This window comes from Hypomesus transpacificus, chromosome 15, assembly GCF_021917145.1.
Source record: "Hypomesus transpacificus isolate Combined female chromosome 15, fHypTra1, whole genome shotgun sequence".
Lineage (NCBI taxonomy): Eukaryota > Metazoa > Chordata > Actinopteri > Osmeriformes > Osmeridae > Hypomesus > Hypomesus transpacificus.
The window spans coordinates 11,949,565-11,973,544 of NC_061074.1; the positions used below are offsets into that span (position 1 = coordinate 11,949,565).

Here is a 23,980-nt window from a genome sequence, read left to right on the forward strand (position 1 = left end):
GATTTGATAGGCAAACTTGTTTATAAAATAAGCCATAAAACGAAGTGATTTTTTAACATCTCAACACATGGGGGCCTATATTACTTTTCACAAGATCTGTTAGTACCTATATGCCTTGGCTTACTTTGTTGCCAAGGCCTTTAGTGAAACTTCAAAGAAAACGTGTCCAAGAGGCCAGTCGGTTGTTTTGGGTGGACAGTGGAAGGAAGAGAGCTTTTGTACGAATTCAAAGGTGGGGACGGACCATAGCTCCTTTGATTGATTGTAAATAGCAAGGTTGCTTGACCTTCTTCGTCGGCACACATATATGCACACACGGTTAACGCCACTATCCAACCTGTGCGTGTCATCGAATGCAGGCAATCATACTGAGAGAATTTCTACATTTGAACAAAACTGGCTGGTGGTAAATAAATGCAACAACACATGTGTAGCCGGTGCAATAGACTCTTTACTACTCTCCTGGCGTCGTACCCTGCTGTGGAGCACGTCCCCCTGGACGGTTCGGGGGCTTGGTATAGTGCGCAATCTAAAGGGACAATAAATTCCTCAAGACACAACTTGTGTAACATTTGCTTTATGTTTGAGATCATAGAATGTGGACAAATGGTTGGATGGGAAACAAAAATAGAACCAAAAAACGACATGTTCTAAAAAGTCCCATTTATGATCAAATCTGTGAGATATCTGAATCATCTTCATATATATATATATTTCACCAACATCTTATGTGTACATTTACGACTAAACATCAGTCAACGTAGTCATTCAAGATATCTACGCTGTCCTGGAGCACGGTCCCTGGCGGTAACTTTCAGGGTAAAAGTTTTTTGCGCCAGCCAATCATTGAGCACATGCGAGGACCGGGTGTACTTCCTCTAAACCAATCACAGAAGGCGGAACACTTATGGGGAAAGAAGTGCAGCACAACTAATAAATGATGCTGTAGTTTTGACCATCTTCTCTCTTTGAACGTGTGTCAACAACAACAGCTGCAGGGACATCACGGCTAAGTTCTTACCTTCATGACTTCGCTGAACCGAACACAGCATGTTGGCTGAAGAAACAACGGCAGATTCATAATAAACTTTTCCCTTGAGCTTTTTCTTGGGGAGGCGGGAGTGCTTTCTCTCCCGGGACACAACAGTGCCTGGCTGCTGAAGTGGCTAATTTACTCGAATCAATCTTACAGAAACTGGAATACAAAGCATTTATTGTCCAAATACCCGCAGTTCGTTGAGTTTAATCGCCGGTTGTTCATCTTCCTCCTCTCCGGCGGGAGGTTTTCAGACGCGTAGGGTTGTAGAGGTATGAATGCGTTGGCGGGGGCTGTACCCAGGATGATGCGCCCCACGCTGGCTCAGAACTACCCCCGCAGTGGTTTCCCACTGGAAGGTAAAATCCAAAAATACAATTGAACTGTATGTGTGGCGATGTTAACTTCGATGTGCTTACATTTCATGTCATCTTGGAGCGAAAACTGCGTCGCCTAATGGGCCGTTTCCTATAGGCTTCCTTTAACTCTGTAAACTAACCTTTGTTTGCAGGGTTACATTATGTGAGTAGTAGCCTACAGGGGATAGACATGAAGACATTTAAATTTTCCAAGGCAATGAATGAATGCAAAATATGCCGAATAATACTTAGTTGCTGTGTCTGCTTTGTTTTGATGTAATTATAAGTTGGTTATAGGTCAGGGCCTATATGTTTTATATTTTCATAGATGAGACAGGTCACTAACCGAAATGAACAAACATCAACATCTGAAAGAGAGCAACCTTGTCATTTAAAATACTTGGTGATTATTAGATTTTCAAACCTTTCAGCCTAAGCAACAGCTATTTTAATGCAACAATTGACCTCTTATTAGATAACAAAATGCATGAATATGAATAAAAAAGAGTTTAAATAATAGGCCTATATGTTAATAATTCCATATAATTGTAGTAATGCTATTGTTTCATATTAACATCCTAAACTAACGTGGTGGTGAACTTTTTCCTTTCTTTAACAGTCTCTACCCCTTTGGGGCAAGGCAGAGTGAACCAACTCGGGGGAGTATTCATCAATGGCAGACCATTGCCCAACCATATCCGACATAAGATTGTTGAAATGGCACACCATGGCATTAGACCATGTGTGATCTCTCGTCAACTACGGGTCTCTCATGGTTGCGTATCCAAAATACTGTGCCGGTACCAGGAAACCGGGTCTATCCGACCCGGAGCCATTGGAGGAAGCAAACCCAAGGTAAGGGAAAAGGAAAAGGGGGGAATTCTTAACTGCCTCTTTCTCTTGTACATAGGCTGAAGCCTCCTCAACAGGTTGGCTCAAAATGATTGAGTGAGGCCTAAAACCTTCATACCGCTATTCATGTATTCACTTAGCAGGCATTTTCACCTGAAGTGATTAGTCCTGTTAAGTGTCCTACTAATTACACGTTGTGTTGTTTCTAAAGCAGGGGACAACACCGGATGTGGAGAGGAGAATAGAGGAGTACAAGCGAGATAACCCGGGTATGTTTAGCTGGGAGATTCGAGATAAATTACTGAAGGATGGCATATGTGACCGGAACACCATTCCTTCAGGTAAAAGGAAACAGAAACACACTACGCTATACTTGTTTGCCATCAAATGGGTGCAGAGAGGCATAGAAAGATTATCAATCGTCACCACCACCATATCCTTCTCATCATCGCCATCACCACTTTGGATTATAGGGTAGCATATTACCAGAATCATATAATTGTTCTCATAATTTGCTTTCTTCACAGTATTTTGAAGTAAAACCAATGTAATTATATTATCAGATTTTATTTGGTAAACTTGACTCTAGCACCTGATAGAAACAAATCTGCTCAAAATAGCACCTATATTCTAATTTAAGTATTATTTAAAAAGTTTTTTTTATTTGATAAACAATTTGTTGATAACAAAACTAGGCCTAATTAAATGGCTATTTAATTATTTAAATTAGAGTTACAACTTTGATAGCAGCTATACCAACTGCTAATTTCATATTTAACTTCTTTTATCATAGTCAGTTCAATAAGTCGCATCATGAGGAGTAAATTTGGAGGAAAGGGAGACGATGATGATGATGAAGACGAAATCGAGAAAAAGGAATTAGAGGACAACGAACGACGGGCCAAACACAGTATCGAAGGCATCTTGGGAGATCGCTGTAAGTTTTAATATTTTCAAATTCGCCGACGTGGTTTCATGTTGAATCTGGGTATTATTCACTTGTGGTAGCTTAATCCATGCTCTGTTGACATTTTGTAGAAAACTAGCGTTTGTTTTGCCTGGGATGACCTACTGTAAAAAAAACACACACACACACATATATTTAACCTATATTTTAAAGACCGAAACAGTTGTTGAAGCTTTTATTTTATCTGCAATAAGTGACTGTTATGTAGTTCTTGGGAGGCAGTTGGATATGCACAGCACAAGGGGAAGTGTGTTCTCATTTGTCGGCATAGTCACAAAGTGCTTGCGTTTGTTTTCAATTCTTTATCGATCATATCTGTCCGGCTAATGGTTTTCCCATGAGACCTTACCGTAAATCAAACAGCAGGTGATAGCTTTTGTGGGAAAGGAGGATCGTGCGCGCGCGCGTGTGTGTGTGAGAGAGAATGAGAGAGATGCGTTATGGCTTGGCATATAGACTAATGATTACAACACTGAAAGTGAAATCATATATTATATGACAACATGACACATAACTCATCGTGTTATAAAAAGTTTCTTTGTCAACATAAAAATGTTTGATAAAAAAAATTCCAGGAAGTTGTTTGGAAATAGTCTACATTAATATGCTACGTTGTTCAATTGCTCCGTTACTTTTCTGGTTTATTCTATTGCGCATGCTTAATTAATATAGGCTTCTTGATACATATGCGCCAATATTCAAAATGCTACCTAATCAACTTAATAATACTTCTTGTTTGAGAAAGTCTACCTCCAAGGTTATGTTTAATGTAACAGGTTGTGAATATGGTTTTGGCTGTAGGCTATCAAACAAAGAAATCTCACAACTTTCCCCCTTGTAGACTGACTTATTGGTATTTTAAATAAATGAATTCCAATTTCCATCCCAATACGCCAGTTTGTTCTCTTTCCGTCCGTATACTGTAAATCTCAGGACAGTAAAACGAATTGGAGGAAAAAGACGGGGAGTTTGACGAGACAAAACGTGCCAAATGACTTGATCAAACATTTGTATAACAGTTCCATCCTTCACAAAGCCAGGCCTCGCACACACAATCGGACACTTGAGGATGAACTTGGGAGACAAAGGAGCGAGAGTCCATTGAGACTCACGCTTCGGTTACGCGCGGACAAAAGCCAAGCTTCGCAGCAGCTTGGCCGCAATAAAAGAAGGCAACCTGTTTATAATTCAGTCAGAAAGGGAGAGGGAGCTGTGCAACAAAAGCCCAAGAAAAGACATTATGAGCCAGCAATGAAGGATGAATTATTCAGCGTCCGCTATAGCTGCTATGCGCTTAGGCTTAGAGACTGTTCACCATGGAAAAATGGCCGTTTTCACCTACAAAATGTTTCTTTTTGAGTCTTTTTAAACGTGTAAAGAAGCCGACTACTATTCAGAGTAACAATTGAAGCATCTGAAACCCCCTCATTTTCTCTTACACACACACACACACACACACACACACACACACACACACACACACACACACACACACACACACACACACACACACACACACACACACACACACACACAAACACACACACACACACACACACACACACAAAAGCAAATAATGCAAAAATAATGGACGAAACCACGTTTACCTGTTGCTTCAGCTCTTAAGGTATTTTTCGTGTTCTATAGTATAAAAACCTATGTAGTTGATCATGTATAATAAAATCTAATGATCAGGCTATAGGGGGTACTTCACAAATAAATATTTATAATATATATATAAAATGGCTGTTTTGTTCATTTGGCCAATTGCATAAGCTAATGTAGGCTACTGCATTGAAAGACCATTGCCATTTGCAAGTAGTTAGAATAAAGGCCAAAATGTTAGTACCACTGACGTATGTCTATACATTCAGTTATGGATAGTATGATGTTGACTTGAGGCTTTCATCGTTAATAATTGTGTTGACGACAACCTGAAATGTTTATGATGAATTTTTACCTCTAAAATCCGTAGCATCGTTAACTATATGTCAGAAGGCCTCGACATGATCTATTATTACTCTCTTTGATGCAACCCGGTCTTGCCCTCTCGAACATTAATAATGTCTTCTAAATGATTCTGATATAGCGCTGTGTCACATTTAATGATCTAGAGAGAGTATTAAATAGTGCTTTGGTGAATGGGGACCAATGTTCTCCCCCAAGAGGCGCGCCTGGCCTCGAGCGTCAGTCACAATGGGCCTTGCCACTCGTCATGCGCATAGCTTCAAAACTCACCCATCGTGCTCACCCCCTCGCGCTCTCAAAATCTCTTCAAGCGGATTAAATCGAGCCCTTTATTTCAATTTACTTTCATCTGGAGGGTGAGCCCGCCCTCTCCCTCTGTTTCCTTCTCTCCCGCTATGCCTGCGGCGCGCATTCGTTTAATATATCTGGTCCATCCACTAGCAAACAAAAGAAAGTCAGTCGGTTGTGGGAACGTTTCTAATTAAATTCCAGGTTAACCTAATAAAGAGGTCTCTACTTTATTTATCCCATCTATAGATATCCAATAAATGTTCCACGTTGCTTCATTGTTACAAAAGTGGGTGAAATGGAAACAAACTTCAGTTTAGTTTCAGTGTTCTTTTTTTAAAGTTACCCCGGACGCACTGGCATTTGCTTTATTCACTATTAGGCCTAAATGTGAATGGTCTTCCTATAAGCAAATGCCCGTCCACATTATTTTATGAAATTTAATTGTTGTTGGTCTGTTGAATGCAATGTCTCTCTGCCTATAGCAATATCCCACAAGTGCTGTTAAAACATAATACATTTGGTCGTCGCTAATATCCAGTTTCAGTTAATGATATGATGTGTCAACCCGAAGCTGTTGCTTTAGTTTACAGCCACGAATTAAAATGTGAAAGAGACTCTTTTTCAGTCAAGCAGGTCAAACATAGATTAAGTAGATGTTTGTTGAGACCATTGTTGTGCGTAGGAGGAGCACTGGTTCATCCCCTAGATGTTAAGAATTCATTGTCGTTTCCCCCAGTGTCCCGATCAAAGGCTACTCGTTTAGATTTATTTGTCTGGGAAAAGCAACTTGAGGTGCTCAAGGAAGGATATAGCCTACCCTTGGAACGTCATCTGAACGTGCGCCATCCCAAATTCCAACCATACGTTGCTTTTGTTATTGGTGCTTGTGGGCTAAAGTGCATATTTAAAATGATTCAATTTATGAATTGTTTTTCATATTTCGTATTCTGTGTATTTCGCAATCGTTTGAGAATAACTTTTTTCACTACTTTTTTGTTTTGTGTTGGTAGCAATTGGCCACAGCTCCTCCAATAACGCGTGCAAGTAAATAGTTGGCACTTTGCATATTTGGCAGGCAGCGTGCTGCACTTCCAAAATGAGTTAATGAACTCATATGAATCAATTAATTATATGCAATGTATGCAATGTTATGTTTCTACCCCCTTACATATCTCCAGAGCCTATTTCCAACCTTTACTTTGTTAATTAAAATTAACCAAATTATACAGAGAAACCATTAAGGTGACACACACACACACACACACATACACTTACGAACGGACACACACACGCACACGCACACACACACACACACACACACACACACACACACACACACACACACACACACACACACACACACACACACACACACACACCTCTGAAACACAAATAGTCAAAGGGATAACTTTATTTAGTGAAAGAGAATCCTGGAAAGGGCTAATTGAATAAGCCTGGGATCTTTGAAAACCTGCCATGGTGAGTGCAGTCATCATGTCATAATTAGGTTTATTGAGGCGCATTCCTACAATCTGCTGCCATTCTCCAGGCCTCATTGTGTCAATTGCCCGGCCAATAGCCAGAGGACAAAAGGGAATCAAGAGCTGACAAAACATGAAAGGCCCAAAAGATTTAGCTGCCTTTGTCACAGAAACGGAGCAGGACTTTGTTTGTGTAAATAAAGTGAGGAACTTGGGGTCCCCTGCTACTCAGGCGCAGGATGGGGTTCTATAGAATGTAATATGTGGGCACATACTGGAGTTATGCCAGGAGAGGGAGTGTGTGTGTTGTGGTGTGTGTGTGCGAGAGAGAGAGAGAGAGAGAGAGAGAGAGAGAGAGAGAGAGAGAGAGAGAGAGAGAGAGAGAGAGAGAGAGAGAGAGAGGAGAGGGAGAGAGGAGAGAGAAATTGTGACAGAAATGCAGAGAGCGACAGAGATCCAGAGAGGGAGAGAAAGGGGTTGAGAACAAGTACGGGAAGGAGGAAATGTATAGACGCAGGGAAGAGGGCTGAGAAGATGAGGCGGAGTGAGGGGGCTGGGTTTGTGTGTTTAGTGTAATGCATGTTTACAGAGATAGGTCTCGGTTTCATCAGTTTGTTTGTGATGCTTAAAGACATCCCGCAATATAGGGGGGGTCTTGTTGGTACATGTCAGATCATGTGAAAGTTTACACATGTTTACAGAAAGTTGTTATAAAGGGATGGCATTTCCCTTCCAGTTCCAGAATGGGTTACAGGGTTCATAAGGTGTAATGGTGCTGATGGAAGATATGTATTGCATGTGTAAAGAGGTGTAGATGTGTAATCCAATGCAAGCATGTCCTTTTCAATTTTCACAGTTGAACGTTTGTGAGCGAAAATGTGAAAACGAGGACGCCAAATTGACGTATTTGAGAGCAATCACGCTCAAATTCTCAACCAGTGTATATAGCACAATATCTGCTTGAAAACCTAAAGGCTCTGAGACTTCTATTTAAAGTATGCTTGTTAGTTTTGCTCAAGTTAGCAGCATGGAAATGTAATAGTCAAGTACTTGTTGTGATAAACAAACTGGCCACTGGCCTGAACATCTTGATTTATGTCAGTTAGAGGGCTGGCTTTTCTTCTGCAGAACTTCTATGTCACTCACTTTGTCCCTGGGCACAAGGGCATGGGGGCACAGGGGGCACAAAGGAGAACACCAAATCTCTCCCATTTACCCTGGGGCAGTCTCCCTCACTATCCCTCTCTCTGTCCCATTCTGTCTCTATCTCGAGCTCCGACTTGTGTCTACTCTCCCCTCTCTCGCAAATTCATTTTTTTTGGTTGCAAGATGCCGTGCGCGACGACTATCCAAGCATAAAAAACATAGTTATCTGCAGATGAATGGGGGCTCTATGCTTCATTAAAGGGTCTTTCGCCGTCCACACCCCTATTGTGACCCTCTGATATCAATTCAAAGGGCAATTAATGAATGCAGTCCCAACTTTGAAGTGAGGAGGATTGGGGTTGAGCGGAGGGGGATAGAGAATTTGGGGTTTCCCCCTCTCCAGACCCCACCCCCCCACCCCCACCCCTTTGCGTCACCCAGTGATGGACTTGCCACATTCAGCTTCAGCGAGAGCGCCCCACAGACGGGTTGAAGTGAGAGAAAGAGTGAAAAGGCCCTGGAGAAGGTCAAGGAGAATGGCCACCTTAGAATAAGGCCCCTCTTTATCTGATAGAAGTCTTCGCCAAGGCAGGCACAACGATTAACGGAGAGAGAGACAGAGAGAGAGAGAAAGAGGTTGTTTTTATGGGTGTGTGTGAGTGTATACACGAGTGTGTGTGGGTGTATGTGTGAGTGTATTTGTGTGACCAGAAAGGGGATAAGGGGTGTCAGAGTTGAAGAGACGCTAGGCAAAGGCTACTGAATGTGCTGGTTGAACGGAAGGCAGACAGAGAGTTGTCAATCACTTGACTGATGGAGTCTGACACTTACATTGAGCCCTGTTCACTAATTACATCTCCTGCTCCCATGTCACACAGGGATAGCTCTTCAGGAAAGGAGGCTATAGAATTCTAGGGAGAGAAATCTAGAAATAAACTAGAAATATACATGCATTGATGTTCAGAGATCATTCAGAGATTCAGAGTTGTTCCCGATCGATTTCTTCACAGTTCTGAAAGTTCAATCCAAAGTTACAATGTCCCGGTTTTCTTGAAAATGACAAAGTCATGTTTAATAGATTTAGAGCTACGTTGACATAGAAGTCCTTTGTGGCGTTGTGTACCAGGGTCTCTACAAGCACAACTTTTCGATGATCTTTTTCCTGAAGCAGAATTCAAAGTTCATGTAGCACCATGAACAGTTAAAACAAGCTGGCCAGATTGAGCAATGGTTCTGCTGTGAGTTTGTTTCTCAGCAGCCAAAGCCTGTCTCCTGCCTTTGCTATGAGGCTTAGCGGGGGTCAGAGAGCAACACGGGGTCACTTTGCATCAGTGCTACAGGAAACAGGGTTACAATCATATTTGGTTGAAAATGGCAGGTAACTACTTCCTGGTAGCTGTCTCGCATCATTCTCTTTCAGCCTAACCGCTGGCCTTGCCATTCCAGTTTTGCCCCATCTCTTTCTTATGATATTGTGATTGATGAGCTGTTTTCCATCTGGGGCGACATCATTCCTCACACATTCACACCCCCAGGATAACAGTGCAAAGAAGCGGAGCTTAAAAACAGTCTCCCTCTCTCTCTCTCTCTCTCTCTCTCTCTCTCTCTCTCTCTCTCTCTCTCTCTCTCTCTCTCTCTCTCTCTCTCTCTCTCTCTCTCTCTCTCTCTCTCTCCGTCTCTCCGTCTCTCCCTCTCTCTCTGTCACACAAACACACACACTCAGTAAATTACAGGGCAGCTGTAGAGGTCGAGTCTCCTCTTTAGCAAGTCAAGTGAGCAGCCCTCCTCCCCGGTCGTAGTTTTTTTAACACAAGGCGCAGATGGGCCCATAAGCTGTCAGTTAACCATTATCCTGCAGGCATCTGCCTGGCTTCTATATACTGTTTAATGCAGTCGGGCAGTCACTTAGTCGTCTAGTTCCCTGAAAAGGACCAGCGTTGCTCCCTCCCCACCTCACATAAACGTGTCATTTGTCTCTTCTGTCCTTTGTTTTTTTGGAGGGGGGCTGGGTGCGTATGTGTATGAGGCGATGTGTGTGTGTGTTTGTGTGAGGAGTGAGGGGGAGATCATGTCATTGGCTCATTTACCCTCCTCCTTCGCCACCCCCCACGAACCTCCTCCTTGTAAACAGCACACATATGGTCAGTCTCATACTCCCCCCCCCCCCCCCCCCCACACGCACACACACACCACCACCTTCAACACAAACACACACAAACTTGATCTCCAAAATCCCTACCCACTACAACCCATCTAGCCCTGCCCCGATGGACCGCCATAGCCCCCCCCCAACGCATACATACAAACACACAAACACTTGCAGCACACACACACACGCACACAAACCCATATGCTGTACAGTTTCCAAGACCACAGTCTGTTAAACCCTCTTTTCTTTCCCCCTCTTCTTCCTCCTCCTCCTGGTGGCATAGCGTGAGCCATTTGGGGTATTTTTTGGCTCTGGGAAGGTTGTGTTGGCGCAGGCTAACTCGCGCTGTGTGCCTCTCAGGGGCTGGAGTTTGGTTAAATTAAACAGGTTTCTTTTCTCCCAGCTACTCCCCTCTCTCTCTCTCTCTCCGTGGCTTAAAGAAGCCAGCGCTACCCCGCTCCCAGGCGGTCCACTTTCCAGGGCCTTAGACACTCAGATAGACTTGCCCTTTTAAAGATTTCCCTCAGTCTTGTTTTGTTCCACAGACTGCCAAGCGTTTGCGCCAACAACCCCCACTAGAAAAAAAATGTACGTTTCGCTAACAGCTGAGGTGAGATAAAAATTCATGGAAAAATGTAGTTTAGACGAATGTTTAGCTAAGGGCATGAATGAGACTATATTAAGATATGGTTTATATATACACGTAGAAAGAGATATGCAGGATTCAGGTCGGTAATTTGATTGAAAATGCTATTCGTCAGTGCCAAATATAGGCGAGGGCATCGTTGGATAGCGAAGCGGAGCAAGTTAAAGTAGCACTCAGTGACCACAAGTTTACAGTACAGAGGAGCTGTAACATATATGGCTTCTCTTTCCTCCGTCTCTCCTTCCACTCTACAATCTGAACTAACCAGCGGTTTAACATTTTTTTTTAAATTTCCCACAAAACTTTTCTTAACCCCGATGGGTGATGAATAACGCGATGCCATGCTTAATTTGCTCTGCATACTGTGTGTCTCCTGTGTATGTTGATTTGTGTGTAAGGAAGATCATGTTCTCTTGAATTTGGACATTTGAAAACATTTGATTGGGATTTCTGGAAAGATGAATGTGTAGAGGAGTGTGAGAGAGTGTTTTTGGTCTGACAAGCCTAATTACGTAACCAGTGGAGTACGATATGGTGTGTGTTGGTAATGACTAATACAATGCCAGTCTGTACTATTACAGTTGACAAAAGCATGGCTGTATGTATTGTTAATCTATGAAGATTTATGTCAGTGTATGTAAGTGTTAGAAGTGATCAAGACTCCATGGGAGGTTTACCCCAGGCTGGGAAACAGCAGATGTCTGTGTACTCTGTGTGTGTGTGTGCGAGTGTGTGTTACTCTGTGGTGGTGCAGCAGGGGTTTGCAGGTGGCGGGGGCACTGTGATCTGTGGGGGTTACACCTTTGTCACTTCAACCCCCTGTGTTGGACTCCTGGGTCTCTGGCCCCATATCTCTCTCTCTCTCTCTCTCTCTCTCTCTCTCTCTCTCTCTCTCTCTCTCTCTCTCTCTCTCTCTCTCTCTCTCTCTTCCACTTTTTATTTTTCTCTCTTTCTGTGATCTCTCTCTCTTTCCATTGCCCTATTTTCGGCACGTCCACACGCACGTATGCTAGCCTGCACACAAACACACGGACACACACACACCTTTGGGTGCCTCCATGCTGAGGCAGCTTGTGGGGGGGTGGTAGTCCCCCAGCTGTGCCCCCCCCCCCCCCCTCCTGCCCCCCACCCCCCTCCCCCCTACCGGAACGCCTGCCCACCCCCTCAGCCCTCTCTGGCCCTCATTGTGCCCCCCGCTACCCCCGCTGCTCCCCCGTGGGGCATGTGACAGGCCCCCTCCTCAGCCCTCTGTGAGGGCCATGGCAGCCATGACGGATTCCACAGATGGAGCGTGCAAATCGTCCAGCAAAGAGCCCGGCCTTAGAGCAACAAAGAGAGACGGAGAGAATGAGAGAGAAATATAGGGGAGAGAGAAAGAGAGAGAGAGAGAGACATGTGGGGGGAAAAGAGAGGGATTGGTGGAGGAGGGAGACAAAGGGGGACTTTGAAAGAAAGAGAGATGGGTGAGAGGGTGAAAGAGAGAGGCAGAGAAGGATGGTAGGTGGTGTTTGGTTAAAGGGGAGGGCGCCGATGTTTTTGTTTCACAACGTGGAGATGCCGATTCTTGGGAGCATTCCAGTTTGACGCGAGAAGAGTTTTACAACCGTTCCATCCAAGTTGATTCGATGTTTACGCATATCATTCCGTCCTCGTAAAAACGGTTATCACAAACAGGACATATGTGTGATTTACGAGGACGGGAGTTCAGATCCAAGGTGCGGTACCAGGCCGGTTCTCGTCAGAGAAGAGGAGGATCCAGAGATTCCCAAAGCAGTAGGGATGTAACCTATAGGTAATTCCAAAGTGATTAAGGATTTTCCCCTACCACTCCGCATTCTCAGAGTCCAAATCCCTGTGAAATGCTTTGAAATGTGCATGCTGATCGCAGACTCCAGGGAGAGGAGGGATCCCACACGGCCCTCCACAGGCTTGACTAGAAAGCTTCTTCCCTTGTTATTCTGCGAAACCCTGTTTCGAATAATACCCCCCCCCCCCCCCCCCCACCAACCTCCTACCCACAGTACACATCCCAAATTCCTCCTTTAAAACACCAGTTAGAACACCACTCAGTTGTATTCTCGTTAAAGTCTTGTTTTTTCTCACAGTGATGTGGTTTGAAGATAAAAATTAGTTGGTGATTTGACAGTTTGGCATACTTGGGTTTAGTATTTAGTAGAAGATTTATTACACATTGAATAGATGTAGTAAAAGTTTAACATCCATTGGGGACTAACTGTTGTGGCCATTTTGACTTTTTTGCGGTCGGACGTTTGAAACAGTTAAAACAATTTGCGTCTGGCCTCGTGAAAAATGTTAAGCATTCAATAAAAGTGTAAAAAAAAGCCCCCAAACGCCTTGAACTGTAGCAAAATCGTTCTAAATATTTTCTCTCTCCACCTCTCTATCATTGTTTCAAGTTTTTAACCAGTTTTACTGTTAATACGTCGGATGTTTCCTCCCAACCCTGTGGATGCTGAGACTGACCAACCTACCGAGGGGAGCGTATCAGTTTCACATGAGAAGCCCCGAGCTATTTGGGTTTCCTTGTATTTTATTGTTGCTTCTAAGGGGGGGAACTAATACAGTGTTGCACAAAAACTTCCCCTTCGCTCCAGGGAATTCATTAAGTGTAACACAAAAAAAAAGTCGGCGCGACACCCTCAATGAACTTCTGAGGTAGCCGAAAGCCTCGGTACATAAACACAGCCTATAAGCTCAGAGTACACAATAGTATTAAAGTGATCCAACCCAAACACGAAGAGTGGACCCAACAAAAGCTGTCAAGACTTGTAACTTTACAGCAACTCAATCACGCTAATGTGCTAAATCTGAAATATGTTTAGCACATTGTGAGCTATTCAACCATTTTATTAAAATAAAATGGACGTTTCTGACTATGGCCTTTTATAGATCTAAACTGGTTTCCGAAACGGGATGTGTGTGTGTGTGTGTGTGTGGGGGGGGTTCTCAGTGTGTCTCATTAACAGCATGTGTATGTGTCGGTAGGTATGTGTGTGTGTGCGAACAGCCAGCCTCAAAGGTCAGAGAAAGGCTAATGAAAGCTTCTTTATTGGACACACACAAGCCTGAGAAGAGAAAGTCTGGAGTGTGGCCCAGGCTAACCACAGGGCTAACACAGAGAAGGTGAATACCAAATGATATCATCGCCTTTTCTGGTGAACGACCTCTTCCAAATGAGACCAGCATGCACCTGGCTGGTGGGGTGTGGCAACGGAGAGGACCGACATGACAGCCATCTATCCTATTGGAGTTTCAGCAAGCCTGGAGATCCAATACTTGTTCCTCCTCTTTCTCCCGCTAACCCCCACACCCCCCCCCCCTGCCCCCAACACACACACACACACACCCTGTCTCGGGCAGTTCCAAATTAGGCCTTTGTGTCCGACTTAGTCCTCCCAATCGTACTGGCGCGCCTCGGGAAACCTTGTCCTGTGGGATTAGGTGGAAAAGCAGCGAATATTCCCTGTGAATGGAAGTCTGTTCGGGCACAACACGGGAGGGGTTTGGGAAAAGAAGGGAGGGAGGGGGGTTGGCGTTGCGTAGCTGGGGGGATGGCGGGGGTTGGGGGGGGGAGGCTGTGTACTCCCATGCAGGGTTTAAGCAAACAGCGCAACGCGAAAAACAAGTGTCCCCCTTCTCCATCTTCCTTAACCTCGACCTGGCCTCCATGTCGGCGCACAGACGCAGCCGACCTTCCGTATCTCTGTTAACGTTCCTTGTCAAACGTGTCGAATCGAATGCCCTCGTGAGAGTGGTGCGTCGCGTGGACAGCCCCGTCCGACCCTGTGCACCATCTCCCTCAACCCCCCTCCGCTCCTGACTGACCCCCGACGGCGGGACAGCAGGGTGGGATAGATGCATAGGCAGAACCTCGTGCCGCAGACACGTCCTGCACGGTGTGGCCGTGTCTCCTTTCCTGGCGTCGCTGCTCCCTGCGCTCACCTGTGCTCACCTGTGCGCACAGCGCGTCGTCGCCGAAAGACTAAGAGAACATTCTTCTCCCTCCCTCCCTCCCTCCCTCCCTCCCTCCCTCCCTCCCTCCCTCCCTCCCAGCGAGCCACTCGGACGAGGGCTCGGACGTGGAGTCGGAGCCCGACCTGCCCCTGAAGAGGAAGCAGCGTCGCAGTCGCACCACCTTCACGGCCGAGCAGCTGGAGGAGCTGGAGAGAGCGTTCGAGAGGACGCACTACCCCGACATCTACACCCGGGAGGAGCTGGCCCAGAGGGCCAAGCTCACCGAGGCCAGAGTACAGGTACGCACACAGACGCTCGCACGTGGAATCCTCCCTCTCGCACGCTTTCACACAAACACACTCACGTACACACACACTCACGTACACACGTACACACACAGACACACACACTCAAGTACACGCGTACACTCACACACAGACACACACACACACTCACATACACGCACACACACTCACACACACACACAGACACACACACACTCATGTACACACACACACACACACACACAGACAGACACACACACACTCACGTACACACACACACAGACAAACTCTTTCACTCACACAGTATATTTATGATCCATATTTCTTTCTGGGAAGATTGGAAGCCTTTTGACTCTGTTGACAATGGGGATTTTTCAAACGGGGGGGTTAGAGATTTGGGGCAGTGTTATGTGTGTATCAGAATGTGTGAGTGTGTGTGTGTGTGTGTGGGGGGGGGTGATGGAGTGTTTGGGAACTGACCGAGGAGCGTTAGACTTAGAGCAGTGTCCCTAAAACGCCAGCTCCTTTCTTAAGCACACACACACTCTCTCACACACAGACACACAAACTAGCTCTCACACACACACATACATGTACAAAGACATACATACATACTCTCTGTCTCACACACACACACACACACATTCTTGACCCCTCTCATCCTCGAGTCCCGGGGGCCCAATCTCCAGACCCAGCTCTGATCTACAGCCCGGCAAATTCTCCCCTACGGTTTCCATGTGGAGTGTGTTCCTGGCCCAGCGTGAGGTCATTACACATGGAAACGGCTTTGCTACCACCTGCCAATCACAATCCTCAAAGTGAAGGCAGCCAACCACAACCTCCCACGTCAGACACGTTTCCCCTTAAAATGCGTTGCTGGCTTGATATCTGTGTATTACGTATCGCAGTATCAACACGTTACTCTTATCATTTGTACTCTCAAGAGTCGGACGCGTAATTCAATGTTTGTTTTGATGGAAGGATTTCCCGGTTTGATCCTCTTTTCAGTGCGACTGCAGTCAGTTGGTGTTCGTGTGTTTCTGTGTGTGTTTATGTGTGTGTAGATGTGTGTGAAGATGTGTGTGTGTGCTTGTTATGGGGGTGTGATTTGTAGATGCGCAGTTACAGATAAAGAGGGCCTTGTTGACTGAGGCAGTCACATGGGCTAGTCTGGAGGGAACCACATGACCCAAACACACACACACACATTGACACACACATCAAAATAAGGGATAAAGGGATGACATCAGAGTAATGCTACCATGGCTTGGAGATGACTATCTCAACAGCCGCGGACAATACACCGAGACACACACACACACAGTACACACACACACACATGCTAACATTGCTATACTATCTCCTCCAGGTCTGGTTCAGTAACAGGAGAGCGAGATGGAGGAAACAGGCGGGGGCCAATCAGCTTATGGCATTCAATCACCTTATCCCAGGAGGGTTCCCACCCTCCGCCATGTCCAGCATTCCACCCTATCAGCTATCAGACACCCCATACCCGCCCACATCCCTATCACAAGGTGGGTCATTTACTGTCAGTAACAGGCTACAACAGTTATGCTAAGTGAATTACCTACACCTCAATGAAACGCTCACCAGCACGGTTCAAGCCAGTCAAACACTTTGTCTGTTGTCGCGGAATTCACCGTCTAATTCGTTTGGCCACTTTGTAGCAACATATTGGAATTCCCCGTGATGCACCGCTTTCTGAACAGAGACCATCCCTTGTTTTGTGAGTCGTGAGCACTAGCCGTGCCCTTGTCTGTGGTTCTGAACTGTTCTCCGTACCCCTGCAGTGGTGTCCGAGCAGCCCGGCACAGTGCACCGCCCCCAGCCCCTGCCCCCTTCCTCCGGACACCAGGGCTCTGGGGGCGGGGGCGGCCAGGAGGGGGGGTCGGCCTACTGCCTGGCCTCCGGACGGCACGGCTTCTCAGGGTACTCCGACAGCTTCGCCCCTCCCGGGGGTCCGCACAACCCCATGAACCCCGCACTCGGCAATGGCCTCTCTCCACAGGTACACGTGTTACCGTGCACGCACCCCAACACATACACACGTATGCACACCCCTACACATGCACACGTATGCACACACCTACACATGCACACGTGTGCACACACCTACACATGCACACGTATGCACACACCTACACATTCACACGTATGCACACACCTACACATACACGTATGCACACATCAACACATACACACGTATGCACATATCAACACATACACATGTATGCACACACCTACTCACACACACGTATGCACACATCAACACATACACACCCAGGGGCATGGTTTTCATCATACTTATTGATATCTATTATGTTTATGTTTATTATATGATCTATTCCCCCCCCCCACACACACACACACAAGCACACTTTTTATCAAGAAAACTATATTTAACGGCCACATCCTCAGTTATTTCACAAAAGCTGCCCCGCCCATATTTGAAAACAAACCTCTGCCCCTCCACACAAACACAAACACACACACATACATATACACACACACGCGCACACCATGCAGGATGAAAAGGTTGAAGGACAGATGTAGTTCCGGATAATCGCTTGATTGGAAGAGCGGAAGGACAAGGACAGGGAGCGAGGGAATGATCTTGAAGAGACGATGACACAAATGAAAACTGAAAAGACAATTACAGTCAATTAGACAAGCATGACCAGCTCCCATCCCTCTACCTACACATAAAGAGCTGTCCTAACAGGCAGAAAATGAGATTTCTGCTACCCTGAGTTAAACGGTCCAGAGCCATGATAAGAGTTCTGGGCATACACACGTGGACACACACACACACACACACACACATAAGCACAGTTCCAGGGAGTAATTATTTCACAGAGTCCTTTCAGGAATACGTGATGATGAGTAACTGACACAGGCTTAATTACGTAGTATGGAATTATGAACTCCCGGAAATTATTCTATATTAGCAGATTGTTTATGTCATCAATTAGTGTGGACTCTGTATGGTTAATGTCAGTCCGCCTGGATAACAACATGTGTCCTTTTCAATCCAGCTCATTTTATGGACACATAAAGCAAACAATAGATATGTTTCCAAATCACCAGAGATGAACAAAAAACAATAAAATACATTTACACATCTGCAGCACAAACCTGTCTAGCCACTGGGGAGGCGTCTCGTGATTGCATTCTTAAACATGTTTGTCTCCACATTCCTCCCGGTTCAAGTGATGTCCTAATATCTTGGTAAAGAACGTCTATGAGGGATCAGGAATGCCCTGTCTCAGATCCCCCCCCCCCTCCCCCTCATGCCGACATTCCTAGTCCTGCTCATCTCCCGCTCGCTGGCTGTGCCTGGGCAGACTGTGCCATGCCGCTGGCGACGGCAACCCCTTCCAACATGAAACACCCAGCCCGACCTGGCCAGAGAGTCTGTGTCACGCTACAGAGACCAGGGAGGGAGGGAGGGGAGATATAGGGCAGAGAACCAGAAGGAGGGAGCTGGTTATGGAGGAAAGGCCGAGAAAGACAGTGAGAGAGTGCGACCGATGGAAGAGAGGACGACGTGGAGGGAGGGAGAGGGAGAGAGAGGCAGAGAGAGGGGCAGAGAGGGAGAGAGAGAGAGAGAGGGAGAGAGAGAGAGATAGAGAGAGAGAGAGAGAGAGAGAGAGAGAGAGAGAGAGAGAGGGAGCGAGAGAGAGGGAGAGAGAAAGAGAGATAGAGGGTGAGAAAGGGAGAGAGAGAGAGAGAGAGAGAGAGAGAGAGAGAGAGAGAGAGAGATAGAGAGAGAGAGAGAGAGAGAGAGAGAGAGAGAGGGAGAGAGGGAGAGAGAAAAAACGATGGTAGACCCCAACAACCCTCCACATACATATTCTATTCAAACATAACCCAACCAAACGCAGGTAATTCTTTAGAAAAATGTTACTGGGGGACAGGGAACACAACTCCCCTCTCAGAATCAACATGGGCTCCTCCGTCCTCCTGCCTGGGAAATGACTTAAGCGGGACCATGTGTGTGTTTGGATGTAGAATAATATGTCACTTATAAGGCCAGCGGAGCCCAAAGTGCAGCATACCTGCTTCTCATTAGAGCACCAGGAGAGCCCCGAGGTCTCTGCTTAAAGAGGATTTGATGCGTTCACAGTCACCACCAGGTTTGGATGCGTTTGCGTTCACCAAAGCTCCCAGCTCAGTGATGTTGATTCAATGCAAAGACGAGATGTTTACGGAACATTCGGAGACACGTTTTGACCCGTCGGTCCCAAACGGGTCACGTCGATGTGTTGCGGTAAGGTCGGGTTTTGACAACCTGGTTGGGGGTAGCTGATGCCCCGTGGCACTTTTCCGTCCAGGGCTCGCCAAGAAATATTCCCCCAAATTTGATTATTTGGCCGCTAATCAACAACAGGTCAAAGCCTATCCTGTATCTCCATCTGCAACTCTCACTGCTGTGGTCTGTGTGCCTATGTGTGTGTGTGTGTTATCTGTGTTGGTATATCTTTGCAGAGAAGTCGTTATCTAGCCCCCATGCTTTCTTTGACAGAGACGGCAACGGGGAATTGCAGAAATAAGTGGAGTCGTGGTTCTCAGACAAATTGCTTAATTCTTCCTCTCTCGCGCTTATCTCTCCCTGTCTGGGGAAGGCTAGCCTTCAGCCTTTTGATGTCAGCCACAGGGAACTGAAGTTAAACAGACCATAAGTGGGGGGAGCAGAAGTGAGTGTGTGTGTGTGTTTGAGAGAGAGGGAGAGCCAGAGATGTCACCCACAATGCCTCATCCCAGTCTCAGACTCACCAACTGTCTCGCCACGTTCAAACCACCCAACACCCCAGCCTGCACATTCTGCCACACGCTCTCCCCTGTTACCCCCCTCCCCTAACCACCCTCCCTACGACATCACCAACACCCACACCCTCTCTTGCTTCGCCCTCCCTCCCCCCAGGTGATGGGCCTGCTGAACCCGGGCGGGGTCCCCCACCAGCCCCAGAGCGACTACGCTCTCTCCCCTCTGACGGGGGGCCTGGAGGCCCCCGGGGGCCTGGGCACCAGCTGCTCCCAGCGCTTGGAGCACCTCAAAGGCCTGGAGGGCCTGTCCAGCGTGCCTAGCCTGCCCTCACTGCCCTCGCTGCCCAACTCCCAGTCCTACTGCCCGACCGCCTACGGCTCGCCAGGCTACAGCGTGGACCATGTTGCATCCTACCAGTATGGGCAGTATGGACAAAGTAAGGTCAATACCCTCTCGTTTTTTTTCCCCTTCCCCCTGTTTGGACTGGGTTTATTTGCACCGAACGCACATAGAATAATGGCTTATAACATGATTTGGGAATGTTGTATAGCAACGCTTGATTTAACCGCAGGTTTAAGCTATTAAACTGTTTCGATAAAATGTTTAACCTCTGAGTAAATTCCCATCCAACAATCTATGCTGGGATCTTCTGGAGGAAAGCAAGGCCCTTCAGTTCAGATTAAGGTTAACGTTGACAGGTAACTTTAAGGTGACGTAGTCCACAAGCTATCTACAATGATTGGGGAAGGGGGCGGGGGGTCGTTTTCAATTTCGGCCTGTGGGGGGGAAGGGAGGGGGAGGAGGGGGGAATCACACGAGCCAGCCAATTAGGCCCATCCGCCGACCTCCTGGCAACCTCTCGGTAAACGTTGCCCTTCAAAGCCATGGAGTGGCTGAATGGAGTGGCTCTGCAAGGTCAGCAGGTATCGAGTGAATATCTAACCTCATATCCAAGAGGAGAAACGACTAATGAAATATCACAGGGAAATATCTAAGTGGACAATAAGAGGAACCACCTTTTAGAAGTGAGCTGACACACACACACACACATACACTCACACACAAGCTCACAAACACATACACCAAACACACACACACACACACCCATCAGAGGGACTACATCTTGATGCCATTAATCACTTAGACTCGATACCCATGTGCAGTTGGGACTGAAGGCTGAGGGCTCTTTTTCTGGGGGTGGAAGGATTCTAATACCCTCTGGCAGGACGGCTATTGGAAACAGGTGCGCTGGGTAGAGGTCAGTTTGGGAGCCAGTATCGATCGCTGGGCCTGATTCCAATTCTCCAGGCGCTACATCAAGCCATGTCCCAAGACTCTGGTACGCCTGCCCCCCTCTCCAGACCCCACACACTATGGGCTGGGACTGCTTGCTGATTGGCTGGGACCCCCACCCTTACACCATGCCTGATGCTCTTTCAGCGGTCCTCTCACCCTCTTTATTTCTCAGCGCGCCAAGGTGATCTGATGGTTCCTTGTTGTTCTTTCAGGTGCCCTTCATTATCTGAGGCCAGAGATCACCTGAGTGGAGGGCTCCGCCCACATCCTGCCCCGGCGTCGCTTCAGGAACGTGTATGTTTGTCCACGCTGTGGGAAGTGTTTGAGTATCCCGGACCAAATTGACAACTTCCCTTCCTTCCTATCCTAACGGGCCTGAACTTCACTCTGACATGGAGACTCCTTCTCACTTGATGTAAGGAGAGGGAAGATAAGATATGAAAAGAGACTATTAGGAGGCACCGCAAGACCAAAACAAACAAACAAACTGTGTGGAGGGTTTGGGTGACTGGTGGAGACTATTGTGGGTGCTTTCCCTAGGTTGTGATGTGGTTTATCCCACATTGATCCGCAACTATATTCAGGAACAGGACCACGTCTATCCCATATCAGTCAAAAGAGTCCCCAGGGGCCAAGCACCCTCACTGGGGAACATCTCGCCATCAAGGGCCTGCAGAGGAACTCAACAACAACACATAAATCACAGAGTAAAGTTTTAGATCTTAAATCCTGTTTACATGCTTAAGGGGCCAAATAAATACAGATGCATTCCATTGAATTTCAGAAAGCAACATGAGGGATAAAGAGGCCTTGTTTTATTTGTCATTTCATTTATAGGTTTTTTTGTTCCCTGTAAGATTCCATACCACACAGAGTGAAAAGGAAACAAAATCTAAGCCATAGGCAGCATATAAACAAATAGATACAAGCAAACGAGAACAAATGAAAAAAAAGGAATCCATTAATCAAACTATGTTTTGAGGTAGCAGAAAAAGAACTTTAACGTACACCACAGCTGTTAGCTGACTTCCAGTGAACTCTGACTGGATCTCTCTCTCTCTCTGTCACTCTGACGAAGGAAGATTCTAACCTTTTGTGGGTTTAGTAGGATTCCCTTAGAGGTCAAAGGTGACTGAAGAAAGTGACAAGGAGAGGGCGGGGGGCAAAGTGGTTTTTGGTGTTGCGGGGTATGGAAAAAAATGACTAAAGGGGTCTGAACCCAGTAACAAATCCTTATAACTAAGAGTTACTGGGTCACGACAAAGTGAGATTCGAGACACAATGGAAACCAGAGAGCTAGGATGTCAGCTGACCAGAAGTGCAATATCACCACGTACCCAACAGTCAACCATGCAATTAGATTCCATGAAGCCAACCCTATCGTATGTCTTAGCAACATTGGATTTACGCTAAAATCACATTGCAGCCCCACAAAAAAAGAATTACAAGTACCTTTGAAGGTATGGTGGGCCAAACAAATAGAAAACATTGTGAACAGGAGAAGGTAGTCAGCACATGGCCATCTTTGAAGTAATTACGACTTGGAAGTTATTCAAAGACCATGTGGATACAATTAATACAAGGGAAAAACAAAGGCCAACTAAAAAACACGTAGTATAAAGCCAAATCGTTTTTTTTTTCTCAAGTGTGTTTTTTTTTGTAAGTCGCGCAAAAACATAAACTCTATTCGTTTTTTTTGTCATGGGTGTATTTATTCTTAAAAAATATATGTCAACAACATTATTCAGAAATGACTGTAACATTGTACAGACCACAATACGTTTTTCTATTATTTAGAAATTCTATGTTCACTTAACGATAGCTGCATCTCTCAACAAACCTTTGTTCAATGAGCACTCAGTGGTAAATTGTACATATGGCTGTATCTGATGGGAATACAGTGGTTACAATTACAACGGTTCCGTTCATTTTTTTATATGTATTTTTTTGTATAATTTGACAGAATGTTATGACGTACGACCTTGCACACAAGCTCAGTACTCTTACTATTTATAATAAAAAATGAAAATACAACCCCGAAAATAGCCTATTTTTTTCTGAAATGAATGCGTTTAAGACTCATTAAGTATGAATGCTGTGTTTGTGTGTGATATTTTGACCATCAGGAATAGGGCTCGAAATTGCAAGTGACTCATCTCGATCTAACTGCCAAACAAATATGTACTTTTCAGAACATTGATCTGAACTCGAAAACCTTTTAAAAATAGCAGGTCCACAAAAGGCCCCGGACATTTGAATTTGAACACAACAGTCTTATAAATAGCTGGAGACATTCAAACATCTGCATGAGCTATTAATACTCACCAGGCCTGACTACTGTAACAAACTCACTTTGTTTCACAAGCTCTCAAATGAGGAGAATAGCCCTTAGAGCATTTGGACAAACAGAAACTCCCCCTTGCAAGCACCCCCCCACCCCAACACACACACACACACACACATTCTCATCTCAAGGTTTGGCACCCACACAGGGCCTTCTGTGTGTACGTGCATGAGTGTATGAATATTAGTGTGTAAGAACAAATTGTGTATGTCCATGTGTGTGTGTCCACCCTGAGGATATCCACCCTAATTAAAGCATTTGTCTCATTAATTGAGTCTCCTGTCACTGGTTAAAGGGCTGCTGTGCTTGTGCCTGACCAGACTGTAGGCTTCATAAACGGAGACTATGTCAACAACAAGACTGGATCATCAAACCAATGTCACTTCTATTTGCTAAC

General features: G+C 45.8%; 1 protein-coding gene across 4 annotated transcripts; it reads left to right on the forward strand.

Annotated features, from left to right (window-relative positions):
* The first annotated feature begins 963 nt into the window (after positions 1–963).
* pax3b (paired box 3b) lies at positions 964–23,164 on the forward strand. Of its 4 annotated transcripts, none has more exons than XM_047036594.1 (9): positions 964–1,395; positions 2,015–2,250; positions 2,459–2,516; positions 3,041–3,184; positions 14,970–15,169; positions 16,524–16,689; positions 16,966–17,183; positions 20,100–20,384; positions 21,452–23,164. In XM_047036594.1, exons 1-9 carry the CDS (start codon positions 1,311–1,313, stop codon positions 21,467–21,469), a joined length of 1,410 nt encoding a protein of 469 aa, XP_046892550.1. In that variant the 5' UTR covers positions 964–1,310; the 3' UTR covers positions 21,470–23,164. The 4 variants fall into 4 exon arrangements, with proteins under 4 accessions (XP_046892550.1, XP_046892549.1, XP_046892548.1 ...); XM_047036593.1 differs by having other exon boundaries at positions 20,100–20,379; XM_047036592.1 differs by having other exon boundaries at positions 2,459–2,588; positions 21,452–23,162.
* Positions 23,165–23,980: the final 816 nt, after the last annotated feature.